Genomic DNA, 27,448 nt, shown 5'->3' with positions numbered 1-27,448 from the left:
AGGGATGGTCTACCCTACTACGATCGAGAAATGTCACTGTGTAACTGTCCTCGTGCTAAAGGGCTGCTCACCAGGCGTTGCTCGCCCAGGAGGAGCTGCTAGCAGAAAGAGCCTGAAGGCCGGCGGATCCGATCGGTCACCAGCGGCGTGCAGCCTGCGGCCTGAAGGACTCAGGGCTTCCCCCATGATTCCCCACTGTGACCATCGCTCGCGGCAGGATCGTGGGGGAAGGCACACTAGGGGCCCCGCCCGTGCGCTCCTTCCCACCCCTCTCTGCCGGGTCTGGAGCACTGCGAGATTTGCCTTATTCCCTGGTGGCTGTGGTGAGGCCAGGCCACCTACCCCCCGCCCCGCCCTCTGTCCTGTCGCAGCCCGGCTGCCGCGCCTGGGGTGCAGGCTCTCGCCCTCCCGCCGGATGCCACCAGCGCGGCAGGTGTGGCCCAGAGGCAGCGCGCGGGTGAGTCGGCCCCAGCCTCTCCCAAATAGCTGATGGGGGTAGCGGGGGGAGACAAGAAGGCCAGCAGTTGTGTCCACTTGTATCTTTGCTAGTAGTGCTAGAGCCCGAGAAGGAAGGCAGAGGAGCCATGGAAGCCCACGTTCTCGCTGGCAGCTTTCCCCAAGCCAGGGTCCGCAGGCTCTGAGCATTGCCCCGCCCGAATTTAGGGAAGAGGGGGCTCGCGGTGCCATTTTCTCAGAAAAGGAAGCTGTGGGTTACACTCCACCTGAGAGCACTGGGTCTGGGCCCAGACAGAAGCCTGGGCTTGAGTCTTCTCCTGCGACTGGATTCAGCTTGGGAAGATGGTGTTCTAGGTGGTTCCATAACCTTACAGAGTCCCCAAGTATAAAATAGGGGCATAAAGATGCCTCACTGGGTTCCCATGAAGTTGATACCAAAAGATACTGCTATTTGCTGAATGTGAAACCTGGGTCCACAATTTTATCTGGGAAGAATATCAGCTTCCTGTGTTGGGGACTACTCTTCAGGCCAGGTCTGTCCCCCAAGTGACGGGATGTCCTCCTGGCCCAGGAGCTGTATGGGGGCATGGAGAAAAATAAAGAAAGGCAGATCTACTGCCAACACCGAGACCTTCCTTATTGATGGCATGGGGGCATCCTCCTGGGGCATACTGGGTGACAGGGACAGTTGCTGCTTTCCTTAAAGAGGACATTCCTCACTGTTTCTGCTCAGATGTCATTACTCTCACCTTTGCCTCAGAAAACTGGCAACCACTATTAAAATCATTAACACTTGAAATCTTCCTGTTTCAGAGCAGTGTCCCCATTTTGTAAACTGGTACTTCAAAGTCTTTGAGGGTTAAATGATGTACCCCAGTTAATGGAGATACTTGCTCTCTTCCACTCTCCTTGATGTGTGTTTAATTCTGCATTGCATTCTCCGTCAATCAGAGGATAAATGTAGGCCCATTAGCCAGAGGAAGGAAGCAGCCCACCCCAGATCTTCCCATGCTTTCAGGGTGGAGCACCTTGCAGAGTTTACTACAGCCTCACTGAGGTCAAGGTGAAGATGAAGTGCCACACTAAACAGGAGAAGGAATTTTGGAGAGCCACTCACTGTCTGCCCCTGTGATGGACCCCGGATATTGAAACAAGATCTTGGCCTTCAAGGATATTTTCCTTGAACATATGGGTGGGAGAAGCAGTATTTGGTTGTTGTGCAGCACCCCCCCCCAGGGGTTCTCTCCCTCAGTCTTAAAACCTGCTCCAAAAGCCGGCTCTGAGTAGGGACAGAAATATTTTAGGAAACGCCATCCTCTCTGTAAGCAACTACCCAGGAACTTTGTCAGGAAGTTTGAATTTGAAAGTAGGGATCTTCCTTGGAATGAGCTGCATGCAATGGCAGTCCCAGAGCAGATACCACACATTAGGCTCCTGAGAAACCTGGGGCACCAGTAGCCAGCGCTGGTCCTCTGACTCATGAGCAGGAGGACAAACGTCTGTTTACCCACGTCTGCCCCGAGCAGTCTCGTCCTTCTTTCCTTCTCTGGCCCCACGGATGTGACTTCTTTCCCCGACCTCCTCCCGCGACCAGCACGTGGTTCCCTCTTGGCTGCACTCCAGCCACTGACGTGGCTCTCCCTGCTGCCTGCCCTACACCTTCCCCAGTCTCCGTGGCTGCCGCGCGCGCGCCCCTACCCCACGGTCCAATCTCCGTGCCCCTTTATTCTTAAGTCTTATCTCCCTTGCCCTCGGGGAGACCCACAGCCAGAGTCTTCGGGAAAAGCAGGATTTGGACTCGGGCATATCTGTTTGCTCACTGTTAGTTCAGTAAATGAGCAGACTCGCGTTCTAATTGGGTTTAGGTGAATCTGCCCCCCTTGATTACCAGGTAAGAGATGGCTGGAAGGACCGCCCCTCCAGCCTGGCCTTTGGCTTGGAGAGCTGCTGAGAGGGCAGCTGTGGGGGATGAGGGGCTAGAGAACTCTAGCACTTGTGATGGTCAGTGACCCCCACATCATCAACCCCTTGGGGGAACTTCCTGTTCTTGATAAAAGGGCCACAGTGGGCCCATCCAGGATTGGACCCGAGGGGTTGAGACTCATCCCAGTGGATCCCAGCCCTGGTGTATGGTGCAGTGCAGAAGGTCATATGGAGTTCTTTGGAAGGCGAGTTAGAGAGCCTTCTCAGGGGTCCCACCAGTTGAAGCAAAATGGATAATGAGAGCAACTACTTGTTATGTCTGCATTTCCCCCACCCCCTGCCCTTTTCATTCCACAACAGCCCGGAAGTAGGCACTCGTTTTACAGAGAAGATACAAGTTGGGGTTAAGATATTACTCTCACCACCAGCATGTGACAGAGCAGAGACTTGAAACCTAGGTTGCTTGATCCCCAGCTGGTCTTAACCTTCATGTTACCAGTAGCATAACAAGAAAAGGAAACAACACTAGCAAAGAAATTGAGTGAGAAATGGTACTGAACAGAGAAGGGGCTACAGAAGAAGTTCCACTGGTAACTAACTAGGAGTGGAGACTGGAGAGGACAGGGGGCTGTGGAGGATCTTGAAAGCCATCAACAGGACTTTGGACATGGTCCCGAGGGTGTGGGGTCTGCCCCCTCCCATCCAGAGACTTTGTACAGAGCATAATTGGCTCTCTCTGGCTGCAGGCAGGAAGATGGATGGAATGGAGAGGGAGAGTGGAGGTTTGGGCGCAGTCTGCTTTGGATCTTGCTTCTCAATGTATTTCTCCATGTGCACACAGAGAAATTGATTCCTGCTGTAAGACACACCAGGTAGTAAAGGAGGGGGTTGTGTTCAACTACAGGCAACCACCCTGAGACTCCAGCCATCTGAAGTCCTGCACAGTCACCAGTAGGGGTGAGGAATTCCAGGCAACATGTACTCCAGTTATGACATCTTAGACTCGATGGATGAGTGACAATGGATGGAGACTAAAAGCTGGATTCAAGGAATGATTAAAAGCAAAGTTGGTGTTGCATAGTGAAGGGAGAAGGAAGATAATTCCTGGGATGGGGGACTGAACAACTGTACAAACTATATTTCTCTCACTGCTGCAGGGAGCAGGTGCAGAAGCCTAACAGGCAGTGGAGTCAAACAAATTGGGTCCAGCGCTTAGTTTCACTAACTTACTAGTTCTGTTACCTTGGGGGGGTACCTATTAATTATTGTACAAGATAGGGTAATCATAGGGTTATACAGTCATTGTGAGAATATAATGAGATAATGAGCAGGGCACAGTGGTGTGTGTGCCTGTAGTCTCAACTACTCAGGAGGCCGTGGCCAGAGGATTAGTTTAGTCCAAGAGTTTGAGGCCATTCTGGGCAAGGTAGCAGTACCCTATCTCTTGAGACGGGGTGGGGGACAAAGAAGGGAAATGTGTCTAATAAATGGCAATGCTATTATTAGAAATTGAAACCTTGAGAATAAATGAAATGGTTTAAAAAGAGTGTGTATGGTGAGAAGTGACATTTGAGGAGTGGACAGAGGAAAAGAAGCTTAAGATCAAATGGACAGAGAAAGAGAAGGAAAGCCAAGAGCACCTGATGCCTTGGATGCCACATGTAGGAGCCACACAGTTGGTTGATCCACCTCACTTCCATCTTCCTAACAAAGCCAGAGGTCAGAGCAAGTGTCCTCCTCTCAAGGGTGCCTTGGAGGAAGCAGCCCACAATCCCAGTGCTGACCCTCAAGGCAAGTTATGAACAGCAATCCCATTTCCCTTGCAAGTTACTGGCTTAAGAAGATGTAGTGGATACAGTTCTGTGTGGTAGAACTTGGTAGAATGTCAGCTAGGGGACTTCAGAAAATATTTCCTTGATTTTTTTTTCTCTTTCACCAGTACTGGGGATGCAGCTCAGGGCCTCATACATGCAAAGCAAGTGCTTCACCCCTAAACTATATCTCTAGTTCTTTATTTTGAGATGCCCAGGTCAGCCTTCAACTTGCAATCCTCTTGCCTCAGCCTCTTGAGTTACCCAGATTTCAGGTGTGCTCCACTGCACCTAGCCAAGATTTCCTTGATCTTAAAAGGTGTGTGTTCACATCAAACCACAATAAGATGACATTTCTCAGCCAATAGAATGGCTAGACTAAAAAGCTGATGGTAACAAATATTGGTCAGAGTATGGAGATATCAAAACTCACACACAGTTTTGTTGGGAATATAAAATAGTACAGCAACTTTACAAAACAATCTAGCAACCAGGCACAGTGGCACATGCCTGTAATCCCAGTGGCTCTGGAGGACAAGGCAGGAGGATGGAAAGTTCAACACCAACCTCAGCAACTTAGCAAGGCCCTAAGCAACTTAGCAAGACCGTGTCTCAAAATAAAAAATAAAAGAGGGCTGGGGAATGGGGCTCAGTTGTAAAGCACCCTGTATTCAATCCCCAGTATTAAAAAAAATCTGGCAGTTTCCTAAAACAATTAGACACAGAGTTACCATATGACCTCCACTCTTAGGTATCTATTGAGAGAAATGAAAACATATCCACACAGAAACTTGTTATACAAATATTTATAGCTCATGCATGTAATCCCAGCAACTTGGGGAGCTGAGGCAGGAAGATCACAAGTTCAAGGCCAGCCTCAGCAATTTAGCAAGTCCTTAGCAACTGAGCAAGATCCTGTCTCAAAATAAAAAAGTAAAAGGGCTGGGGGTGTGGCTCAGTGGTTGAGTGCCCCTGGATTCAATCCCCAGTAATAACCTCCCCCAAAGAAAGAAAGAAAGAAAGAAAGTAATCCAAATGTTCATCGAAAGATTATTCACATTAGCCAAAATGAAAACAATTCAAATGTTAATCATTAGATGAATGGATAGACAAAATGTGGCACTGTGTGTGTATATATATAATATATGTATACACACACATTGGAATATTATTTGGCCATAAAAAGGAGTGCTAATACATGCTATAAGATGCATGAACATTTATTTTTCTCTTTTGGGGGTACTGGGGATTGAACTCAGGGCCTCCTCATTCTTGGTAAGTGCTCTACTGATGGGAATTTCTGACTAGGTGATAGTAGAAACAAAATATACTTTGTATACACTCAGAGATATGAAAAATTGTGCTCTATAGGTGTAATATGGATTGTAATGCATTCTGCTGTCATATGTAACAAATTAGAATAAAAAAGTATTTAAAAACAAAAACAAAAACAAAAATCCAGCCAAATGAGTGTGAACATACAGGCAACATTTTAATTGTGGCCTCAGTTGAAAGAAGAGAGAACTGATTGAGAGGGGGAGCAGGCTCCTCCCCAAACACGAGGAGATATAAACTTTCATTGATTTTCTGGAGTGGGTTAAAGTCCAGCATTTTTCTTTGGCCAGGGGTGTCACACTCCTGGCCTGGAGGAATGGGCAGTTAGCTTGTCCCAGGAACTGCTGTGTTTTTCTGTTGCTGCCATTGGCCTGCACAAATATTTCAGCCTTGTGATAAGATTTGGCTGTTGCAGCTGCTAAGGGAACGCAGGGGTGGGGGTAGAAGAAAACACATGCCATGCTTTTAAAGTAACCAGTTAAGGGCCCAGGAGTTTGTTTGCCTTCTGTACTTCCACACTGACAGGAGAGCCTTATTTGCTCATCTGGTTTATTCTCGGAGATATTATGGTGAAGGCATCCTGGACTTATGATGGACCTGGTCTCTGGTCAATAAGACTGTTTGGAGAAGGACAGGTAAGACATGTAGTATACTTGGGTATTAGGTCATGAGTTAACACCTCAGGAGAGCATCCCCACAATGGTCTCTTTCTATCACTGAGCTGCACACCACAAGCCTATCTGAAGTTTGAAAACATGCTAAGAGAAGAAACCAGTCACAGACCACTACCTACTATATGAGACTCTTCACATGAAAATCCAGAATAGAGAAATCTACAGAGACAGGAAATAGATTAATGGTTGCTTAGGGCTGGGTGGTGGCAGGGGGAAGGGAAGTGCTAGATAAAGTTCATGGGGTTTCTTCTGCAGGAGATGAAATTATTCGAAAATCTACTGTGGTGATGGATGCACCTGTTTGTGAATATACTAAAAATCATTATTGGTGCACTTTAAATGAATGCATTGTATGGCATATGAATTATCTCTCAATAAAACTTTTTTTTAAAAAAGAGATACCCCCAAATACAGGCTCTTGTCAATGTTGTTGGGTCTGGATGGGACTCCTTCAGCCACCTTGCTACAAGGACAGCATTCGTGTGAGTGAGTTAGAATCAAAAGTATCAGTGAGAGCCAGGTGTGGTGGTGCATGCCTGTAATCCCAGCAACTCAGGAAGCTGAGGTAGGAGGAAGCCAGCCTGGACAACTTAGTGAGACCCTGTCTCAAAATAAAAATAAAAAGGGCTGGGGGTGTAGCTAAGCGGTAGAATGCACCTGGTCCTTTAATAACCAGTACTGAAAAAAAAAATGGATCACTGAGAAGCAGTAATGGACCCCTGACTGTCTGGCTGTCATGTGACTTAGCGATCAAAAGCTATTGCCAGTCACCTCAGTTGTCAGTCTGCTCTCACTGAAGGAAGCTGGAGAATGAACATGGACTATGTCAGGAAACTTCCACATCTCCGTGACCAGACTGCCAGAAGAAAAAAGCCAACGCAGCAGGAAGATGCCTTCACTTGATCTCTGCCTTCCAGATGCTTCCCACTGCTTTGCTCTTCGTTACTACTTCTGTCTCAGATATTCTATCTGGAGTTACTTTTCCTTCTGCTTAAAATGTCCTTTAGAATTTTCCAAGGGTCTGCTTGTGATGAGCTTTCCCTTTTGTTTTCCCTGAAAATACCCTCACTCTTGGAAGATTTAAAACAAAAATGAACAGATTTTGAAATTGCTGGGAGAAAACTCCATGTTCTCCCTCCCTTGTTGCAGGGAGAAAACAATGAAAACTGCAGATATAAGGCCTGTCTCAAATCTACTTACTAAATTCTGAAAACCTAATTCACAGAATTCAACTTCAAAGAAGTCTACAAAATGATTTGTGTGTGTGTGTGTGTGTGTGTGTGTGTGTGTGTGTGTGTGTGTGTCCTAGCCTTTCCTGGGCAGTAAAACACTCCACAAGGAGATAGTAACAGTGGAAAGGATCCATGTGGTTAAATGGCATCAATGTAGGGGCCTGACTTGGCCAATGGACTTGACAAGGAGATACCGAGGAGGCTTCTGGGTGGGCCACGTAAGCATAGTGTTGGGAAAAGCCAGGTGGTAATAGACAGAACAGAAGAAGAGAGGAATGAATTCAGCAAATGTAGATGGTTTGAGGATTCCTATGTAAGAAGAGAAGGAGTGGATAGAAGGTACATCTAATTTCAACAAAGCTTTGGTTGGCTTTTCTTCTGCTTGGGAATCAGACATGTTTTTGTGTGGAAGGGAAGGTGTTAACCAAGGAGAACAGAGGGAGAGAGGGGACACTGATATATGGAGGGATGGCTGCTGGTGTAGGAGGTGCTCACAGGGTGTGGAAAGATGTCATGATATTTGGCTAAATGACAAAAGCATATTATAGAGCAAACACTGTATGATCCTTTTCCTGTTTTAAAAATGTATTAGCTGGCTGGGCACAGTGGCTCACTCCTGTAATCCCAGTGGCTTGGGAGGCTGAGACAGGAAGATCGTGAGTTCAAAGCCAGCCTCAGCAAAAAGCAAGGTGCTAAACAACTCAATGAGACCCTGTCTCTAAATAAAATACGAAATAGGGCTGGGGATGTGGCTCAGTGGTCAAGTGCCCTTGAGTTCAATCCCTAGTACCATAAAAAAAAAAAAAGGTATTAGCTGGGCGCAGTGGCATACTCATATAATCCCAGTGACTCCAGAGGCTGAGGCAGGAGGACCACAAGTTTGGGGCCAGCCTCAGCAACTTAGCAAAGCCCTAAGCAACTTAGTGAGATCCTGTCTCAGAAATAAAAAGTAAAAAGGGCTGGGGGATGTGGCTCAGTGGTAAAGCACCCTTGAGTTCAATCCCCACTACAAAAATAAAACATGCACACATATATATATATGTTTTAAAATAAAAATATATATGTTTACATATATTTATTTCCTCCTTTTTTCTTATCCTTTCTTCTACAACAATCACATATTATTTTTATAAATAGAAAAATGCAATTAAGGTTGTTAAGAGGACAGAAGTGGAGGGTTATCCTTGAATTATAATAGAAATAAATTGCTGGAAAAAATCCTAAACTGCTTAATAAAATAATATGCAAGCTGAGTAAAAAAGTAAAGCAATATTTAGGTACAAAGGGAGGACAGGGAGGCACACAAAGTACAAAGCCAGATGTGGACTGGAGGACATGTGCAGGGCTAGTGAATCTGAGCACCAAATTCTTCAGCTTCTCAGAACTAGCAGGATAGAAGATAAAGCCTAGGGCCCACCAAGAGGGAAGACTAACAGGAAATGCCCCCAAAGCAAAAACTCTACAGGGCTAGTCTCAGTGTAAAGGTGATCTAGAAATAAGCTCTTTCATGTCATAGATCTGCAAGGAAAACTGCCTTTCTTGGATCCTGATGCTAATTAAATTAAGGTGGGTCTGGGAGCTCCCACTTAAAAAAATTGTAACCACAGGCCTACTCTCTTACAAGTTTCAGTCTCCATTTACACACTAGGCCCCATTCTCTTCCCAAAAGAATAACCAAAAAACTTTGGAGTCAATGATTTGATTAAAAATATTCCTGCTCTTGTAGTGCCTACATGTACCTGACAGAAGCAAGCATCCCTGCCCTCAAAGAATTCCAAGGCAATGTTCTGAAGAAATGAGCAGCCCCCAAATAAAATAATTCAATAAATATACAATAAATGAACATTGTGAGTGGGGACCAATAGAAATAAAAAAAAAAAACAGGTTCAGACCCAGACTTTATATGCTAGAATTATTAGACATATTATACCAAATAAGTATGTTTGATATAATTTAATAAATAAAATTAAGCTTTGAAAATATGACAAAAGAATAAGCAGACATGGAAAATATCAAACAACTTATAGAAAAGAAAAATATAATTGAAATGTAAAACTCAACAGATAGGTTTAAAAAATGATTAGATACAGCTAAAGGGATGATTGCAGATGTGGAAGACAGAAACAGAACTTGCCCAAAATACAGCCCAATGAGATAAAGATTGGAAAATATAATACAGAAGTAAAAGGACATGGAAGATAGAATGAGAAGTTCTCTTAAATATTTAGTCCTAATTCTATGGGGTGAGTAAATAAGAGGAAAAGACAATATTCAAAGAACTAATGGAGTATTACTTTCTATAAATAACTTTCTGTAAACTAATAGAGTATTACTTCTATAATCCACAGGTTTGAGAAGTCAAAAAATTTCATCTATGCTAAGTAAGAAGAAATGTGCATCCAGAATCATTACAGTAAAATAATAATATGAAATATATTAAATATTAAAACATTAAATAATATGCTATATGTTATAACATGATGGAAGTCAAGGATATAACTTTCAAACTGAAAGAGACAGAAAAGAATAGAAAAAAAATTCAATACAGGAGCTGGGGTTGTGGCTCAGTGGTAGAGCGCTTGCCCAGCACGTGTGAGGCACTGGGTTAAATCCTCAGCAAGAAAGGAAGGAAGGAAGGAAGGAAGGAAGGAAGGAAGGAAGGGAGGGAGGGAGGGAGGGAGGGAGGGAGGGAGGAAGGAAGGAAGGAAGGAAAGAAATTGTGTCCATCTACAACTAAAAAAAAAAAATCAATCCAGGCTGGGTGTGGTGGTACATTCCTGTCAACCCAGCAGCTAGGGAGGCAGAGGTAGAAGGACTGCAAATTTGAGCCCAGCTTGGGCACATTAGCAAGACCCTATCTGAATATAAAAAATAAAAAGGATAGAGATATGTAGCTCAGTGGTAGAGTACTTGCTTAGCTTGTGCAAGCCCTGGATTCAATCCCCAGTACCACACATACGCACACAGAGAACAAAAGAAAAAGAGACTCCTTGCTGCCAACATCTGCTGGGTTCTGCTGTTTCTTTAATCCATCTTGTCTCCTCTGATACAACATCACACCCAAGAGCAGAAGATATTTAAGGTCAGGCTTTAAAATATCAAAGTTAGGACAATAGAGCAAAGCCACCATTTCTGGAGGAATGAAAAACAGATTGTCACATCTGTTTTTCATTCTTCCATTTCTGTTTGCCAGAAATGTTTCTGACAGGTGGGTGTGGTGGCTTACACCTGTAGTCCCAGTGGCTAGGGAGGCTAAGGCAGGGGGACTGTGAGTTTGAACTGGACTCAGCAACTTAGAGAGGTCCTAAGCAACCCAGCGAGACCCTGACTCTAAATAAAATATAAAAAGGGTTGGGATGTGGCTCAATGGTTAAGCATTCCTGGGTTCAATCCCCAGTACCAAAAAATAAATAAACAAATAAATAAATGTTTCTGACATATAGGTCCATCATGCAGTGGGCTCAGATTCTCGCTGATTTTTGAGTTGAGGGACTCAGAATTATCTTTATGGGCAATTATGTCAGCTCCCATTACCTTTCAAAAGGCAGGTTCCAGAGCGTGTGAAATTCGGCAGAAGTTGCTGTAGACCTTGGGGTCGAGTGTAGTTAATTTTTACTGGGAAATATGTGTAATCCATTGAGGTTCCCAAGTTTTCAGAACTGCAGAAAACAGGGCCATGCTGGCCTATGGATAGGAGCTGGTGATCAGGATGGTGCTGTGAGACTCAGATTTGTGGGGTACCCTAGTCCTACTTGTGAATGTCATTTTGAGACACTGTATTAATCAGGGCTCTCCAGAGAAACAGGACCAATAGAGAATTGACTTCATTATTTATTATAATTTAGCTCACAATTGAGACTAAAAGTCTGGAGAATGGGAAAACCAATGGTCTGTCAAAGGCTTGAGGATCTGGGTCCAAGAGGGGATGGAGATGATAGTGTTAAGTCCCAGAACTTCAGTGGGCCAAGAAGCAGGGGCTCTTATGTTTGAGGGCAGGAAAATATGGATGTCCCAGTTCAAGAAGAGAGTAAATCCACCAGTACTCCACCTTTTCTTCAGTTCAGGCCCTTGGTGGACTGGAGGGTGCCCACCCACACTGGCCAGGACTATCTTCTTTACTCCCATTCAAATGCTAATCTCTTCCTGAAACACTTTCATAGACATTTCCAGAAACAATGTGTTACCAGCTATTTATCTGGGTATCTCTTAGCTCAGTAAAGTTATTTCATTAAAACTAACCATTATAGATCCTTAGCAAATATAATTAACAATCAAGCAGGTTACTCAACAGAGGCCTCAATTCCCATGTCTATAAGCGAAGTATAAAAAGAGCCATTGCCCTAGACTGTGGAAAGGATTAAATAAGATATGTATGTCAAGTGCCTGGTACTTAGTGGTCACGTAGGAAAAGCAGCTACTGTCATGATCATTATTTTTGTTCATATAGCTCCATTTTTAGTTTGTTCAGACAATTTAACATATTATAATTTACATTATAATAATAAATGTTATCCTCAGCAGACACGAACCTGTGGATCCAAGTAGCACCTGTTGCAGCTGGGAAGTCATTGCAGGATCTTGGTCCAGTGTTTGGAAACAGTTTGATCTGAAGATGGCAGTTTGGGTGATTTGGAGCAGCCTCAGCCTGCTGCGAGTGCTATGGTGTCTTCTTCCGCAGACGGGCTACGTGCACCCGGATGAGTTCTTCCAGTCACCAGAAGTCATGGCAGGTAAAGTTCTCATGTGGTTAAGACAAGCAGCAGCTGAGTGGCTGAGAGGCTGATTGGCTATTTAGTTGGGGAGGGAAAGCATGTCTGTACCGAAGAGCAGTAACTCCACAAGCAAAGCTATTTTAGCCTCTCTGGGACAACAGCTTGGGAGTGCGGACTCTTCTTCCTGAGTGGCAACACTGACCTTCTGGATGATACTGATGAAACACCAGCCTCTTTGATGTTTTCCTGCTTGGACCAACAGGTCATTCAGAATGAAAGCTATGATGGACTCCTTAACGGAAGGATGAGAGTTGGGCTTTCCCAGTATCTGGGGAAGCTGTACACAGAGTTGTGATCTGAGAATATGAAAATTTTCCCACTGTAGTTCAAGGAAGGAGAGAGGGAACCCAGACATAGGATAATCACTTGTTAGAACTTATCCACTAGGGGCTGGGGATGTAGCTCAGTGGTAGAGCACTTGCCTAGTATGTGTGAAGCCCTGAGTTCAATCCCAGCACTGCAGAAAACAACAACAACAAAAAAAACCCCCAAATCTACTAGGTGGTGAAAGGTATATCAAGAAGATGGTTGCCAGGATCTATGAGGACTTTTGGATGCTATCAGTGTGTGACTTCCTCCTCGTGGTTCAAGATGGTAGCTTTCAAGTCTAAAACTGTCTTTCTAGAAAACAGGAAATGGACATGCCTACTCCCTTTAAGGTCACGTTTGGTAAATCATATGCTTTTTGTCCATTTCCATCCCACTGGTCAGACACTTGACTTCACTTAGTTGCAAAGGAAGCTAGAAAACAAAGTTTTTGTATCTGATTAAGCGTTCAGCTAAAGACACTAAGACAGGAAGGGGGATTTGCTATCTCTGCCACATGAATCAGTAGGTAGATTTGGATTTTAAATTGAAATTTTGGTCTTATGTCCTAAGTGTTTTTTTAAACCTGAATTGTATACAGCAGCTGGATTGACTTGACGCTAGATTTTCTGTTTCCCTTTCACCTTCTGATATAGATCAAATGGCCAAAAGACTGGAGGAATAAGTAGCAGAAGCAAAGAGCCTGAATGATCCCCAGGCCATATAATCAGCTCTAACAGCCAGCAAGGTTATCGAGCATGAAATGCTATGGACAGTGGGGTTTGGACTGGAGATGCAGAAATTAAAATTTGTTCCCTTACCCCCCAAAATGAGCTATGGAACACTGGGGAACAGGGTCACAGATCAACCTCAAGCAGCAAGTATTTTTGAAATTATATAAATACTGCTTGAATTCCTTTTTCTTGTAAAATTTTAAGTATCATAAACAAAACTAAGATTATATTTGTCCATAACCCTTATTGCTTGTTCTCTGTCCCTACGCTCACAACCTCTTTTCCTGACAAAAATCTTTCTTAGAGATGAGTTCTGATCCTAGAAATATCAAAAAAGGAATGAAGTCTCCCCTGCTCCCTACCACACCCTTGCAGGGCACACTGTCACCTCATCTCCCAAGTACTGTTCCCTTTGTCTCCAACAGAGTGTGGCCTCAACCACCTTGAGTTCCTCTATATTAATTTCTACTGCTTTATTACAAGCCATCACAAACCTAGAAGTTTAAAATTACAGTTTGAAATTAAATTATTAGTTTGCAGTTTTGTAGATCAGAAGTCCAGCATTGGGATCTTTGCTCAGGGTGTCACAAGGTTGAAATCATGGTAAGGACTGGATTGAGTTCTTTTTTTTTTTTTCCTTCAGGTTTTTAAAATAGATTTTTATTTTTTAAAAAAGTTAATTGAACATTACAGGAAAAATAAAAACACAAGCAAAGAACAAAGTCATCCAGTCACAAGCAGCTTAGTTGGATGTGTCCCTCTAGGTTGTGTGCGTATATACACAATATCCCATTTTGTGTGACTGAGATCGTAGTGTATCATGCTTTTGGACTGAGTTCTTGTCTGGAAGCTCTGAGGAAATATCTGCTTCCAAGCTCATTCTTGTTGACAGAATTTAATTCACTTCAATTATGGGACTGTAGTCCCTTGCTCTTAATTTCTGGAGGCTGCCCACCCTCCTTGCCAACAGCCCCTTCCTTCTTTAAGCCAGTAGGGGCATATCATTGCTTTGAATCTCTGCTTGCTTCTTCTGCATCCAGCTGTAGAAAATTCTTTGCTGTTAAAGGGCTGCTGTGATGAGGTCAGGCCCATCCAATAGTCTCCTCTTTCAGTCAGTACTCCCATAAAACCTAACCTAACCTAACCTAACCACAGGAGTAAAATCTACACTGTACTAGTCCAAGGAGTAAAGAAATGTCCACTAGAGGGTGGGGAGTTTAGGGTGCCATCCTAGAATTCTGCCCAGAGCTGGAAACTGGCTCACCTCCGCCTCTTTCTCTGCAGAGGACATCCTGGGCGTGCAGGCTTCACGGCCCTGGGAGTTTTACCCCAGCAGCTCCTGCCGCACGGTGGTCTTCCCACTGCTGACCTCTGGCTCTGCCTTCTGGTTGCTCAGGCTCTGGGAAGAGTTGGGACTGTGGCCTGGCCTGATGAGTGGCTATGTGCTGCTGGTAGGGCCCCGACTCCTCCTCACCACCCTCTCCTTTGCCCTGGATGGGGCTGTGTACCACCTGGCCCCGCAGTGGGGGGCAGATCGCTGGAACGCCCTGGCCCTGCTGTCTGGTTCCTACGTCACCCTGGTTTTCTACACAAGGACCTTCTCCAATACCATCGAGGGACTGCTCTTCACATGGCTGCTGGTGCTGGTGTCCCCTCATGTGGCATGGAGCCCCACACCCAAGAAGCCTACCTCATGTCCATGGTGGTTCAACTGGCTTCTTGGGGCCATCGTGGCTGCTGGCTTCTTCAACCGGCCCACCTTTCTGGCCTTTGCTCTGATCCCCCTCTTCGTCTGGGGCACTCGTGGAGTCAAGGACCCTGGCTTCAAGTCCCTGATCTGGGAAGCTCTGGTGCTGCTCCCTGGGGCAGCACTCACTACAGTAGTATTTGTGGCCATGGACAGCTGGTACTATTCCAGCATCTCAAGATCCAGTAGCCTTGTCCTTACACCTGTCAACTTTTTACAGTACAACCTGGATCCCCAAAACCTTGCAAGGCACGGCACACATGTGCGACTCACTCACCTAGTAGTCAATGGCTTCCTGCTCTTTGGGGTGCTACATGCCCAGGCACTACAGGCTGCTTGGCAACAGTTGCAAGTCAGCCTCCAGGCATTTGCACAAATGGGCCTCCAGAGGGCCCTACGGGCCCAGAGTCTGCTGTCCAGTCCCAGATCTTACCTCCTTCTCCTCTACTTCACGCCCCTGGCCCTGCTGTCTGCTTTTAGCCACCAGGAGGCTCGATTCCTGATTCCCCTCCTGGTCCCCCTAGTCTTGCTTTGTAGTCCACAAACCCAACCTGTGCCTTGGAAGGGGACCCTGGTCCTCTTTAATGCTCTAGGTGCCCTCTTCTTTGGCTGCCTGCATCAGGGAGGCCTGGTACCTGGCTTAAAATACCTGGAGCAGGTGGTCCATGCACCTGTGCTCCCAGGCATGCCGACCCACTACACACTCCTTTTTACTCATACCTACATGCCCCCCCAGCACCTCCTCCACCTCCCAGGCCTGGAGTCATCTGTAGAGGTGGTGGACATGGGTGGAAATGAGGACTGGGTACTTTGCCAAGCACTTAACAACCTTACCAGACAACCAGCTTGCCAGGTGGCTGGTGGGCCATGGCTCTGCCGCCTCTTTGTGGTGACCCCTGGGACAACCAGGCATACCGTGGAGAAATGCAGCTTTCCCCTCAAGAATGAGACACTCATGTTTCCCCACCTGACCCTGGAGGACCCACCAGTCCTGTCCTCTCTGCTGAGTGGGGCTTGGAGGGACCACCTTAGTCTTCACATCATGGAACTGGAGCAGCCACTGCCCAAGATTCAGCTATAGAATCTATGCTACTCCACCTTGTATGAAGGCAGCTGGGCTGTGACATTGCCATAAGGCCCTGGCCCTCCTTCAGGATCCCCACTGCTGCCTCTTCTGGGCACAGCCATTGATTGTTCTGCCCTCTGGGTAAGCCCATTCCCTTTTCCTTCAGACACCAAAGATCTGACCACGGTTCTGCTGCCAAGGTCCCAATAATCCTGGTATAATCAATGGCACCTAATGTCTGTTCCTGCCCTATGCCTTCCAGCCACTGTCATGTTTTAAATATACAATAGTACCTGATTGTGAAAAGACAATGCATTGCTAATGACCTCTCCCAAACTTGCCACAATGCTTTACCTCTTTGGTCTCCCAAGGACTGGCATGTTGAGGCCTTGCAGACACATGAGAGATTATGGTGAAGGAGAGAATAAGTGGCTCAGATTCAGGGATCCAAGTTCTAGTTCCTGGTCTGCTACTCAATGACTTTTGAGAAGGCCCCTTCTATTCATCCAGCCATCTCCCAATCTGTACAGATAAGAGAATCCCTGATTTGTCTGTCAGATAATATCATTCTTGGAACCCACAGCACATGTCCCCTGGATCAACAGGCATGTTTCTCACAAAGCTCTTTGAACATGGAATGGTATTGTATTTAATGGCACTTTGTGTCTGCTCTCTCAATGTTTGGTCATTACCAAAACAAGTCATTCTGGAAAAATTTTCCAGCACTGTCTTCTACTTCTGTCCTTGAGAGGTGGTGGGAAACTCTCCAGCCATTTCTACATCTTACCCTTAAGAATCTTTCTCCCAGAAGCTGCAAGCATAGCTTAGTGATACAGTGACTGTTTAGCAGGCTGGAGGCCCTGGGTTCAATTCCCAGCACACCCACAAATTATTCTCCCACTATTCTGTATTTGAGGCCCTCTCAGTCTGCCCCAATGGGAACTGAGAACACACAATGCTTTATCAGTATCTGTAACCAGTCTAAAACTTTTTCTATGGCTTCAAACTTTCTAGGTTGCATGATTAACTGTGTAGCTTAAGTAGACATGATCAGAAATTTTGCTTGAAGCCTCAAAGTGACAGCATTTCCCACAGGAGAGTCAGTATATTCATGCCTGGTGGTACTGAAGAAGGCAATTCCTAAGAAGTAAGGTAAATGCTGCAGAGAGCTGTGATTAAGGACATAGGTGCCTGTTGTCAAATGCCTATGCTGACACCCCATTCTGCCAGGCTTTGGGGACTTGAGAAGTGGCCCCCATTTCCTCATTATGAATGTGCTTGTAAGGAGTTAGATAAATCACAGAATGCAATTAGCAAGTGCCAGCACAGAATAGCATTCAATGTGTTAACCATATTACCATGAGCCTACAATCCCCAGAATTCCCAATCTATCTTGTCAGAGAAGTACCCACTCATGCCTTTTAATCAGCTCACACATTTAATCAGAGAATTTGGCAGCTGCAAGGTTGTCTTTCAATCCACGATCTTCTCTGGAATTAGTACCTGGCTGTACAGGTGCAGCCGCAGCAGCATCTACCAAGAATTCTAGTTCCATTTGCAGAGGACAGGCGCTCTTTCTGGATGTGTGTCCATGGCTATGTTACACCTGGGTCCAGCCTACCTGTGAGTCTTTAAAAGCTTTCTCCACATTGTACCCTGCTCAATCACGAGATTTCGACGAAGATGTCGGTTTGGCCAGAGCTCTTAAGAGCCGGACGTCTGAAGGTCGATAATCTGAATCAGGATTCGAAGCTGTGAGCAGGGCCTGGGAGGACTGCTTAACGCCAAGGTCGGTGTACCGTACAAATGGGAAAGTAGGCGACCTCGGACCATCCCAGTCCAAGCTTACGAGTTTGCCCCGGGGCCCCTATGGTTATCTGGCGGTGGCCGCTGGCGGTCCCGGAGACCGCGACGTAGCTCCTGGGTGAAAGTGTCTCTGAATCGCGCAACGCGGCGGCCTAGGGAGCTCACGGGCTCGGCAGCGACTTTCCGTAGGCGGCGGGCCGCGTCCTGGCCGCGCAGCTGCGCTTGCAGCAGTGCGAAAGCCGTGAGCTGGGCCGCACGCCGGATGGGCCGCGACTCAGACAGACGTTCCACCAACTGCGGGCTGTGCAGCAGAGCAGCCAACAGACGCCGGAGAACCATCCTTTTCTGAGCACCCCGGAACTGGGAACACGCCGTTCTCGCCTTCCGATCGGCCGCCTCAGACAACGGACCACGTGTGCGCCCGAGTGATGACGACACTGCCGAGCTGGGATTGGATCCGACGACTTCCACTTTCTGCTGCCCTCCGCGCGCTTCCGCTTCCGCCAGAGCCGCGGCTCTCCGGTTGATCCCTGAGTTACTCGTCCTTGTCGACCTCTCTGCACTATGTCGGGTGGCCTCCTGAAGGCGCTGCGCAGCGACTCCTACGTGGAGCTGAGCCAGTACCGGGACCAGCACTTCCGGGTGAGGAGAGCCGGGCCACGAGAGGGTCAAGCCCTGGGCCAGAACGCTGAGGAACGGTTTGCACTTGTCTCATTGTGTCGTCTTGCATTCTGCTTGGTATCCTGAAATGTGAAGTGGGGTCCTAGTGCCTGCTGGGAAGCAGGGGTTGGATGCCTGAAGGGCGTTTGAGTTTCACTGAAGCCACTTTGATAGAAATATCAGACTCGCTTTCCCATTGCCTTGCAGCCGCTGCCTGTACCTGGGCCAGTGCAGAGGTTCGAGCGGCAGAGTGGTGGCTTGTTTTCACAGGCTGTGCCTGGGAAATTGTGATGACAGGAATGGGGTTCCCTATTCACTCCCAGGGTATGTGGAGGCGCATTATCCAGATACCGGGGCTTTTTCTTAAATTATTATTTTTTTTAAATCAACCAATGCCATTTGGCGCTCCGAATCTTTTCTTTCTTTAGTACGATTATTCAACAAAATTCTCCATTTTGGGTGGGAGACATGGAGGCCTCCGAGTGGAGAGAGGAGATAGCCAACCCGAGCACGTTGATAACTGGATATCAAGATCGATAATTGCTGGATTTCAGAAGAGGGAAATTTAGTTTAGGGTATGTCACAACATTCTGTGGAAAGGGGAGAGGGCTGCAGGTAATCTTTTCTGAATTAGTAAAGGTGGGGGTGGGATTGTGTGCTCTGGCCACTCAACCTAATTATTTAATGGGGATTAGACCTAGGGGTGCTTTACCACTGACCTACTTCTCCAGCCCTGTTTAAATTTTTTTGAGGTGGGGGGGCTGGTGTCTCTGCGTTGCCCAGGCTAACCTCGAACTTGAGATCCTCCTACAGGTGTGCGCCAACTCACCCTGCAACTCAGTTATTTCATAAATGTTTACCCGGTGCTGTTGTCAAAGCATTCCTCTGAGCCCCAGGAGGGATGGGGGAAATGCAGTTTCTGCATCCTAACAACTCAAATCTCTAGTAGGGATTGTAAATGGAGGCAAATAAAATCTAAAGGAGAATCAGGAGTAGAGAGGGACAGGTTTTAAGCATTCAGAAAAGGAGACATTCCCCTTGCAACTGGGAAGGGAAGTGCATATAAGAGAAGGTAGGTGTGTAGAATGTGTTTGTACCTGGTACCGGGAATTTGAGGCCAAATTGAAGACACTCTTATATTTCAGTTTTAAAATGCTGTGTGCCAGGCAGGATGAGGTGGTGCACACCTGTGATTCCACCAATTTGGGAGGCTGAAGCAGGAGGATCCCATGTTTGAGGCAGCTTCAGCAACTTAGCAAAGACATTGTCTCAAAATGAAAAATAAAAAGGGCCCCTGGTTAAGTGCCCCTGGGTTCAACCATCCCCTACAAAACAAAACCAAAACGTGCCAAGCATGATTTTTATTTCTGCAACTTTTACAGTTCTTATTAGTTCCACATCATGACCATCTGTGTCAGCATCTATCCTACAAGATTAAAATTGAAAGGGTTCATTTCTACAATCTAAAGTCTACTATTTTAGATGTAGTATATTGTCATGTGGAATATCTAGGGTACCCTAAATGGAATCCACATTAATATCATACCTTAAGTATACCATAGCTGTTTTAATTAAGATATAGACTCCGCGCCAATTCTCCCAAAACCCCAGTGAGAACTCAGTGGGAACTCCAAAGTAGCGGGCGCCCAAGGCAGCAGGATCCACCCTAATCCTGGAGCTGCCCTAATCCCAGAGCAGGGTCACCTTTCAACCATTCCCTCTAGCAAAATGCCAGGCGTCATTCCGACTAAACTGTGGCTCTCAACAATCTGGATCAGAAGGGTCTGAGAATAGGTCTACTGATTGGCCTTCTGTTTAATCACATTTGTCCTCAATGTGTCAATTCAGCATCTAAAGTATCAATGTCTCACTCATGATGAGCCATCTTGTCCCCAGGGATTGTCAAGTGTATTGACTAAAGCTCATACTTCTGTCTCTGGATTCATCCTGTCTTCAAATTAGAAAGCCTGTTAAGAAAGTGCTAGGTGTGGTGGCCCACATCTGTAATCCCAGCTACTTCAGAGGCTGAGGCAGGAGGATTACAAGTTGAAGGCCAGCCTGTCTCAAAATGAAAAGGGCTGGGGATGTCTTTCAGTGGTATAGTGCCCATGGGGTTCAATATCCAGCACTGAAAAAAAAAAATTCTCCTACGCTCAGAAGAAAAAAATACATGAGCATATAAATTATTAAAGCAGTTGTTGTTTTGGATAGTCTCTATGGGAATATTACCAGGGGAATACTAGCTCTAGAAATAATAATTATTATTTTTTACTACAGAGGATAAATGGGACCTTTCTAATATAATGGGTCAAGGTCTGGAATTTAGACTTGGGCCATTAGAGAAGGATCCAGTGCTCAGGATTTTAGTATGCAAGAAAAAAGGCATGCTACTTGTACGTAGCCTGAGGCAGGAGAGAGGGAATACCTCCTGCACCACCCCTCCTTTTGACAAGGTATTTGCAGTATTGGTGGGTGAGAGAATCTGATTTCTTTTTTCTTTTCCCCTGGGTACTGGGGATTTAACTCAGGGGCACTCAACCATTGAGCCACATCCTCAGTCCTATTTTTTTTTTTTTTTTTGTATTTTATTTAGAGACAGGGTCTCACTGAGGCACTGTTTAGTGCCTTGCTTTTTGCTGAGGCTGGCTTTGATCCTCCTGTTTCAGCCTCCCAAGCCACTGAGATTACAAGCGTGTGCCACCATGCCCAGTGAGAATCTGATTTCTAAATAAGAATTAATGATTTCCCCCAACTCATGCTGAGAATTGAACCCAGAAGTGCTCTACCAGTGAGCTAAATCCAGCTTTTTTGAGACAGGGTCTCACTAAGTTGCACAGGCTGGCCTAGAACTTGCAATCGTCCTGCCTCAGCCTACTCAGTAGCTGGAATTACAGGCATGTACCATCACATTTGGCCTCGGACATTATTTTAAAAACCATACTTAGGAATATTATTTAAGCAAGGCTTTTTTTTTTTCAAGTTGCAATGTTTGTCTCTGAAATTCTAGGGTGACAATGAAGAACAAGAAAAATTACTGAAGAAAAGCTGTACATTGTATGTTGGAAATCTTTCTTTTTACACAACTGAAGAACAAATTTATGAACTCTTCAGCAAAAGTGGTGACATAAAGAAGATAATTATGGGTCTGGATAAAGTAAAAAAAACAGCATGTGGATTCTGTTTTGTGGAGTATCCTTCCTGGTGTCTAATGTAACTGTTGAACCAAGGTAGTGGTTGGCTGCCTATTTTTGAAAAACTGGATATTAGCTTTATCCCTTTGCTTGTCTGTACCTTTTCTTCCATTTGTCTACATTCGGATGCTGTGAAAACTAGTAATTTTGTGTTCTATTCTGAATTCATGTTTTGTTTTCTGGTACTGGGAATTGAACCCAGGACCTCGAACACTGTATGCCAGCTCTCTATCATTGAGGTATATCACAGCCCTATCAGTTTTTTTCAGTCTCTGATCATTAGCTAATGGCCTTCTCATGTATGCTTCTTTCCTATCATTTTAATGGGATCTTGAGAAGAAAGAATGCATTCATTCTTATCAGCTTAAACCAGAAGTCCTGCTTCTGAACCCATCACATTTTTTTTTGAGTTAGAGCTCCCTATGTTGCCCAGGCTTTCTCAAACTCTGGGCTCAAATGATCCTTGTGCCTCAGCTTATGAGTAGCTAGGACTACAGGTGTGTACCCAGCCCCACTTGGATTTTTTTTTTCAAGTTGCAATGTTTGTCTCTGAAATTCTAGGGTGACAATGAAGAACAAGAAAAATTACTGAAGAAAAGCTGTACATTGTATGTTGGAAATCTTTCTTTTTACACAACTGAAGAACAAATTTATGATTTCTGATTTCTGGGCCAAGCAAGCTTTTCAGTTCTCTCTCCAAACACAAGGGTCCAGTTTTCTCAGGTTTTGTTTTCTGGTAGCAGTGGCACAGAGTAATTCATGGGGAAAACAATGAAAAAACAAAAGGCTCCATCTATAAATTAGTAGGTAATCAGTCTAAGGATCAGAGTGTTTCCATTTGCCTTATAGGTCAAAGGTCAACAATCATGATGGAAAGTATCAAAGAGAGACTGCTAGTGCTAGTTGTTTTTCTCTAGCATTTATTTCATTCATTTAACAAAGATTACTGAATGCCTACTATGTTCTAGGCATTATATAGGTGCTAGATACGAATTTTACCAAGTGTTTCCCTACTTGTGTAAAGATGAGAAAAAAGTCTAAATCAGCATTTCCCAAACCCAGCTGTTAATCAGAATTGCTTTTATTTTTTTATTACTACTTTTTAAAATATATTTTTTAGTTGTTGGTGGACCTTTATTTTATTTATTTGTATGTGGTGTTGAGAATTGAACCCAGTGCCCCACGCATGCTAGGCAAGTGCACTATCACTGAGCCACAACCCCAGTCCTCAGAATTGCTTTTAGAGATTTTAAAAAATACCATGTAGAGTAAAACTGATTAAATGTTTGGGAACTCCTAACCTGGTTAATACTTTGAAATTTTTCCATCTAGTGAAATGTAGTGGTACTTCCATACACACTGTGACCTCTTTTTATGAAGATTGTTCTTTAATATCAGCACCCAATTTGGATGCCAGTTCTTGGATAAGAAGTGCATAGTTTGTGGTTTAAACCTGCAACATATTTTATAAATTTTGCAACTCAAAATACGGAGACAAGGCTGAGGATATTGCTGTAGTGGTCGCTTGCCTGGCATGCACAAGGCCCTGGGTTTGATCCCCAGCACCACATATGCCAAAAAAAAAAAAAAAAAAAAAAAAAAGGGGGATTGACCAAATAAATATTAATAGGGATAGCCAGGAAATCATAACCAAGATAGCCCTATATAAGTATTATATTTTCTTTACCTAAGTGCTTTTGGACCAGTAGGCTTGTGTAAGCTGAATAGTCTTTGAACTCCATCTGACTGGATTTGTTTTTGTACTTTTTCCTTAACAATTCAGGTTCATTTAGATGCTTCCCCAAACATTTGGAGAAATGCAATGTTCCTTAACACTTAAACTTAAGATACTATTCAAGAGCAGATGCAGAAAATGCCATGCGGTATATAAATGGAACACGTCTGGATGACCGGATCATTCGCACAGACTGGGATGCAGGTTTTAAGGAGGGCAGGCAGTATGGACGTGGGCGATCAGGGGGCCAGGTATGCAGTCTCTGGGCCAAACCCTGCCTAGGATTCTAGTCATAATGATAGTTGTTTTTTCAAACTGTTTTTACTCTTTTTCTAATTTCTGCCTATAACCCTGGAGAAAACCACCCATTGGTTTTGGTGAATTTTTTAAACCTTGAAATAGCATATGCTATTCATTTCAATAAGCACTTGTTGTTGAACTTCTGCTAGGGGCTAGGTATTTTACATCTGTGTCTAGAACGAAAGCAAAATACACTGAAATGGGTTTGTCTTAGAGTCTAATACAGGGGTGTACCCTCAGTGGTGGGGCACTTGCCAAGCAAGTGTGAGGTCCTAGTTTCAGTCCCCAGTACCATATGCACACACCAAACAAACCCAAAACCAAACCCCAAAACACCACAGAACCTAATACACAGGTTTGTCTGCATGTTCATATGACATCTGAAAAGGTTCAGCTATTTGTCTGACATGTTGTGGGCAGTGCATGTTATACCAGTCTTCTCTATATTGTACTTTGTGTATTCTTTTTCACTTAAGGTTCGAGATGAGTATCGACAAGACTATGATGCTGGGAGAGGTGGCTATGGAAAGCTGGCACAAAAGCAGTGAGTGGTGAGAGCCCCATCAGTGCAAAATTCCCTCCACTGGCCTGTTGTTTGTTGAAGAACATTACCCACAGTCTGATCAATGTCTCTACTGAGCTAGAAGCCTTTACATGGTTTCCTCTGAAAATTATTAAAGGACAATACAAAAGAATGCCTTTAATTCTAGTCTTAGAATATTGGTCATGTGTCAAGTTACCAGATGATTTTCTGTTACCAGGTCTAAAATTGTGTTCTCTGGGGATGTGGCTCAGATACAGTGCCTACTTCACATGTGCAAGACCCTGGTTTGATCCCCAGAAACATCCACCCCCCCCCCCCACACACAAAGTGTTCCTTAGCAACAGGTTTGATTTATAATGTTGATTATTCTGTCGGCCAAAAATGCCACACTTTTTAAAGGAAGATGGAAAAATGTAAAAACTTGTTTTACCATGTTTGTGTCTTAAGTAGGTTCATGATCTACATTAGGGCCTGGAATGATTATTTTTTAAAATTTAAGTTTGCATGAGATAAAGTTTAATAAATGGAATTTTGCTGTGTGGTATAGCTTTGTTCTAAATTAGCAACAGGTGTCTGACAACTGAATAAAATTCAACATTGAAAACAAATTCAATCTCTAAAGGGTCAAGGGACTTTCCTAAATAGTTGGCATAGAAGTAAGTAAACCTGAGATGGTCTCAGGGACATGTCCCGCTTCTATTCCTTACATATTCAGAAACTAGGTACAGGGTTTGAAGAATTATACACATTTTTCAAAAGATGTTTTACCTAAAGCTAGCAACAACAAGAAGTAAGGATTTGTAATAGAGAACCTCACATATTCTAGTGGGTGTGGTGAGTCGGGGAAGACGCTATTAGTAGGAAATGTAAGTTAAGGGATTGCCTTGACATGACAAAGTGTGCTGTACGGGCCATCAGATTTATTCTTTCCATTTTAATTAGTCTTGGGAATAGAATGGGTTCTTTTTAGAAGAGCTTGATGATTGAGAGAATACTTTACAAAAACAGAGGAAGGCTTCCTAAAGAAAGTGTCTATTTCAGCTACTTCTCATACTGAAGTCTGTTTTATTTTTCCCAAATTGTCCATACTATGGCTCAAGCCAGGGGATTAGAGAGAATTTATTTTACATTTGTAAGGCAAGAGATGATTTCTGATATTATATGTGAGAATAATTTTCCCTGATATGAAAAATATGTGAATTATTTTTCAAAGTATCTTCCAGTAGTTTGTGAAAATTGGGGTTGAACATGAACAGCTTTCATGTTACAATAAATGTGGGTTTTCTCATTAAATTCCAAACTGTTTGAATTTTTTATAAAGAGGTATAACAGTTGTTAGTGCTTAGGAATAAACCATTTGCAAACATTTAATCAGGACACAGTATTCATTTTTAGAATGTTTTTACACTGTAGTTTAAACTAATATTTTGTATTCTTGTGTGGTGAAAAAACTCAGATTCTACAGGCCTTAAAACCAAAGACTGATTCTTATTTGAACTGTCTTCTATAACAGATTTCAATAAAGCTGGATCAACTTATTGTCTTGGCCTTTTTCCTCTCCTATAAAAGGATTTGTTCTAGAACTCTTTTACTCTGGGCTGTCTGTAAATGAGTTTGGGGAGACTCTGAATAAATATACAAAATTTACATGTTCATTTCAATATGACATTTGTATCTAGTTATGGCTTCAGGTGAAGAAAGAACATGGACATTCTTATGAAAACAATTTAGCATTGAATTAAGGGAACCTGATGTTTTTTAGGCTTGAGGATGCTAAATGAGCTTTCTTTGTGTCTTCTTTCCCATTTCTCACTTTAATCAGAAAAGTATCTTACTTTAATCAGAAAAGTGAGAATTAGGACATATATGCTAGGTAGGTTTATGGAATATAATAGTGGGGGAGTGCCAGATATAGCCAGACTGGGATCTATAGAATTATTTGGGTTTTATTAGCTAAAGTGTAAAACATGCAACTTGCTTTAGAGTTCTGCAATCCAATGTAATAGCCCCTGGCCTAATGTGGCTGTTTAATAAAAATAAAATTAAACATTCAACTTCTCATTTACACTAACCACATTTTAAATGCTTAATAGACAATGTGCTAGTGATTGTTATAGTAAATGAAAACAACATTTCCATCATTGCAGAAAATTCTATGGGACAGTGGTGCTCTAAGGGTAGGCTGCTTAGGGCCTACACTGGTCACTGTTCTTAAGCCTTGTTATGACTGGAGTGTATTAAGGAAAACATACTACTCACCAAGCAGTACACATTATCCAACACAAGAGAACATGAGTTTATAAAGGCATTTAGTTTATTTTTCAAAAAAATACTTTGCTAGAAGGGTTGAGTACTGTAATTTTACATGATCATAATATTTTAAAATTCTTTTCTGACCAACAAGTACCATTTAAGTGAACAACTTGTCTAGGTCTGCTTTTGTAACACCCAATACAATTAGTACTTCTCTGATAGTATTCCCTAGGTCTTAATTATCTGTAGGCCAGGAGGCACAGCCTAGCACATAGCAAAGTATGTGCTTTATAACTGCCAATTAACTTGGTTTCTTTAATATGATTAAGGAGAGCAGGTAACTGGCATATCGAATTCAACTATAAATTTACCATTTCTTGCCTGAAAGGTTGTGAATCTCCCAGACCCCCCCTCCCCCCACCAATTACTTAACCCAGGGAAGCAGTGAACTACAACTGTAGAGGAAAAAGGGCAACATATCAGGTGAGTGCCGGCTGTGTCCCAGTTAGATCTGTTATTGTTTTGTTCCAACTATAAACTCAAGATGACCATGTTACTCATATTCAACAGTAAGTAGAAAATACAAGGCAAAGCCAAAAATATGTGGGGATTACTGGCAACAACTGCTTCCTTTTTCTTCCTTAAAAAGGCTAACTGAAAGTTGATTCTGATTCTTGATAAAACTAAAAGATGCATTAAATATATGTTCACTGCTACAGATTTAACAAAAAGAAAGGCCACCAGAAAGAAGCAACTATAACCTGGTAAATTTGCCCATAGAGACAACTAGACAGCTGGTTGAAGGCTTGTCATAAATTGTTCTTTTGTGCAAGGTCTGCACTCAGCCCCCAAACCATAAGATCTGTCTTGTGGGCAGCCAGACAGTTCAGTGCCAGGCCAGTG

General features: G+C 43.9%; 3 protein-coding genes across 9 annotated transcripts; 2 read left to right on the top strand and 1 right to left on the bottom strand.

The window, feature by feature from the left end:
- The first annotated feature begins 322 nt into the window (after window positions 1–322).
- PIGZ (phosphatidylinositol glycan anchor biosynthesis class Z) lies at window positions 323–17,330 on the top strand. 3 transcript variants are annotated; one of them, XM_081301059.1, is made up of 3 exons: window positions 323–457; window positions 11,950–12,161; window positions 14,528–17,330. In XM_081301059.1, the coding sequence occupies exons 2-3, from the start codon at window positions 12,044–12,046 to the stop codon at window positions 16,069–16,071; spliced, it is 1,662 nt and encodes a 553-aa protein (XP_081157185.1). In that variant the 5' UTR covers window positions 323–457; window positions 11,950–12,043; the 3' UTR covers window positions 16,072–17,330. The 3 variants fall into 3 exon arrangements, 2 of the variants coding, with proteins under 2 accessions (XP_081157185.1, XP_081157184.1); XM_081301058.1 differs by having other exon boundaries at window positions 324–457; window positions 11,953–12,161; XR_014022930.1 differs by lacking the exons at window positions 323–457; window positions 14,528–17,330 and adding an exon at window positions 13,166–13,470 and having other exon boundaries at window positions 12,022–12,161.
- Window positions 17,331–17,475: 145 nt separating this feature from the next.
- Window positions 17,476–18,326, bottom strand: NCBP2AS2 (NCBP2 antisense 2 (head to head)). Its single transcript, XM_081301065.1, has one exon. It carries the CDS (start codon window positions 18,199–18,201, stop codon window positions 17,902–17,904), a length of 300 nt encoding a protein of 99 aa, XP_081157191.1. The 5' UTR covers window positions 18,202–18,326; the 3' UTR covers window positions 17,476–17,901.
- Window positions 18,327–18,366: 40 nt separating this feature from the next.
- NCBP2 (nuclear cap binding protein subunit 2) lies at window positions 18,367–25,847 on the top strand. 5 transcript variants are annotated; one of them, XM_081301060.1, is made up of 4 exons: window positions 18,367–18,504; window positions 21,530–21,711; window positions 23,561–23,699; window positions 24,225–25,847. In XM_081301060.1, the coding sequence occupies exons 1-4, from the start codon at window positions 18,427–18,429 to the stop codon at window positions 24,294–24,296; spliced, it is 471 nt and encodes a 156-aa protein (XP_081157186.1). In that variant the 5' UTR covers window positions 18,367–18,426; the 3' UTR covers window positions 24,297–25,847. The 5 variants fall into 5 exon arrangements, with proteins under 5 accessions (XP_081157186.1, XP_081157187.1, XP_081157190.1 ...); XM_081301061.1 differs by having other exon boundaries at window positions 18,424–18,560; XM_081301064.1 differs by lacking the exon at window positions 18,367–18,504 and adding an exon at window positions 18,542–18,600.
- Window positions 25,848–27,448: the final 1,601 nt, after the last annotated feature.

The sequence above is a fragment of the Spermophilus citellus genome (assembly GCF_964194105.1).
Source record: "Spermophilus citellus genome assembly, chromosome: 7".
NCBI lineage: Eukaryota > Metazoa > Chordata > Mammalia > Rodentia > Sciuridae > Spermophilus > Spermophilus citellus.
Note: the sequence above shows the minus strand (reverse complement) of the source record. Positions and strands in the feature narration are given on the sequence as shown.

Coding starts and splice junctions, on each gene's coding strand:
- NCBP2 (XM_081301060.1), top strand. CDS start 18,427: ATGTCGGGTGGCCTCCTGAAGGCGCTGCGCAGCGACTCCTACGTGGAG. Junction 18,505..21,529: donor ACCGGGACCAGCACTTCCGG/GTGAGGAGAGCC, acceptor CTGAAATTCTAG/GGTGACAATGAAGAACAAGA. Junction 21,712..23,560: donor TGTGGATTCTGTTTTGTGGA/GTATCCTTCCTG, acceptor CTTAAACTTAAG/ATACTATTCAAGAGCAGATG.
- PIGZ (XM_081301059.1), top strand. CDS start 12,044: ATGGCAGTTTGGGTGATTTGGAGCAGCCTCAGCCTGCTGCGAGTGCTA. Junction 12,162..14,527: donor GTCACCAGAAGTCATGGCAG/GTAAAGTTCTCA, acceptor CTTTCTCTGCAG/AGGACATCCTGGGCGTGCAG.
- NCBP2AS2 (XM_081301065.1), bottom strand. CDS start 18,201: ATGGTTCTCCGGCGTCTGTTGGCTGCTCTGCTGCACAGCCCGCAGTTG.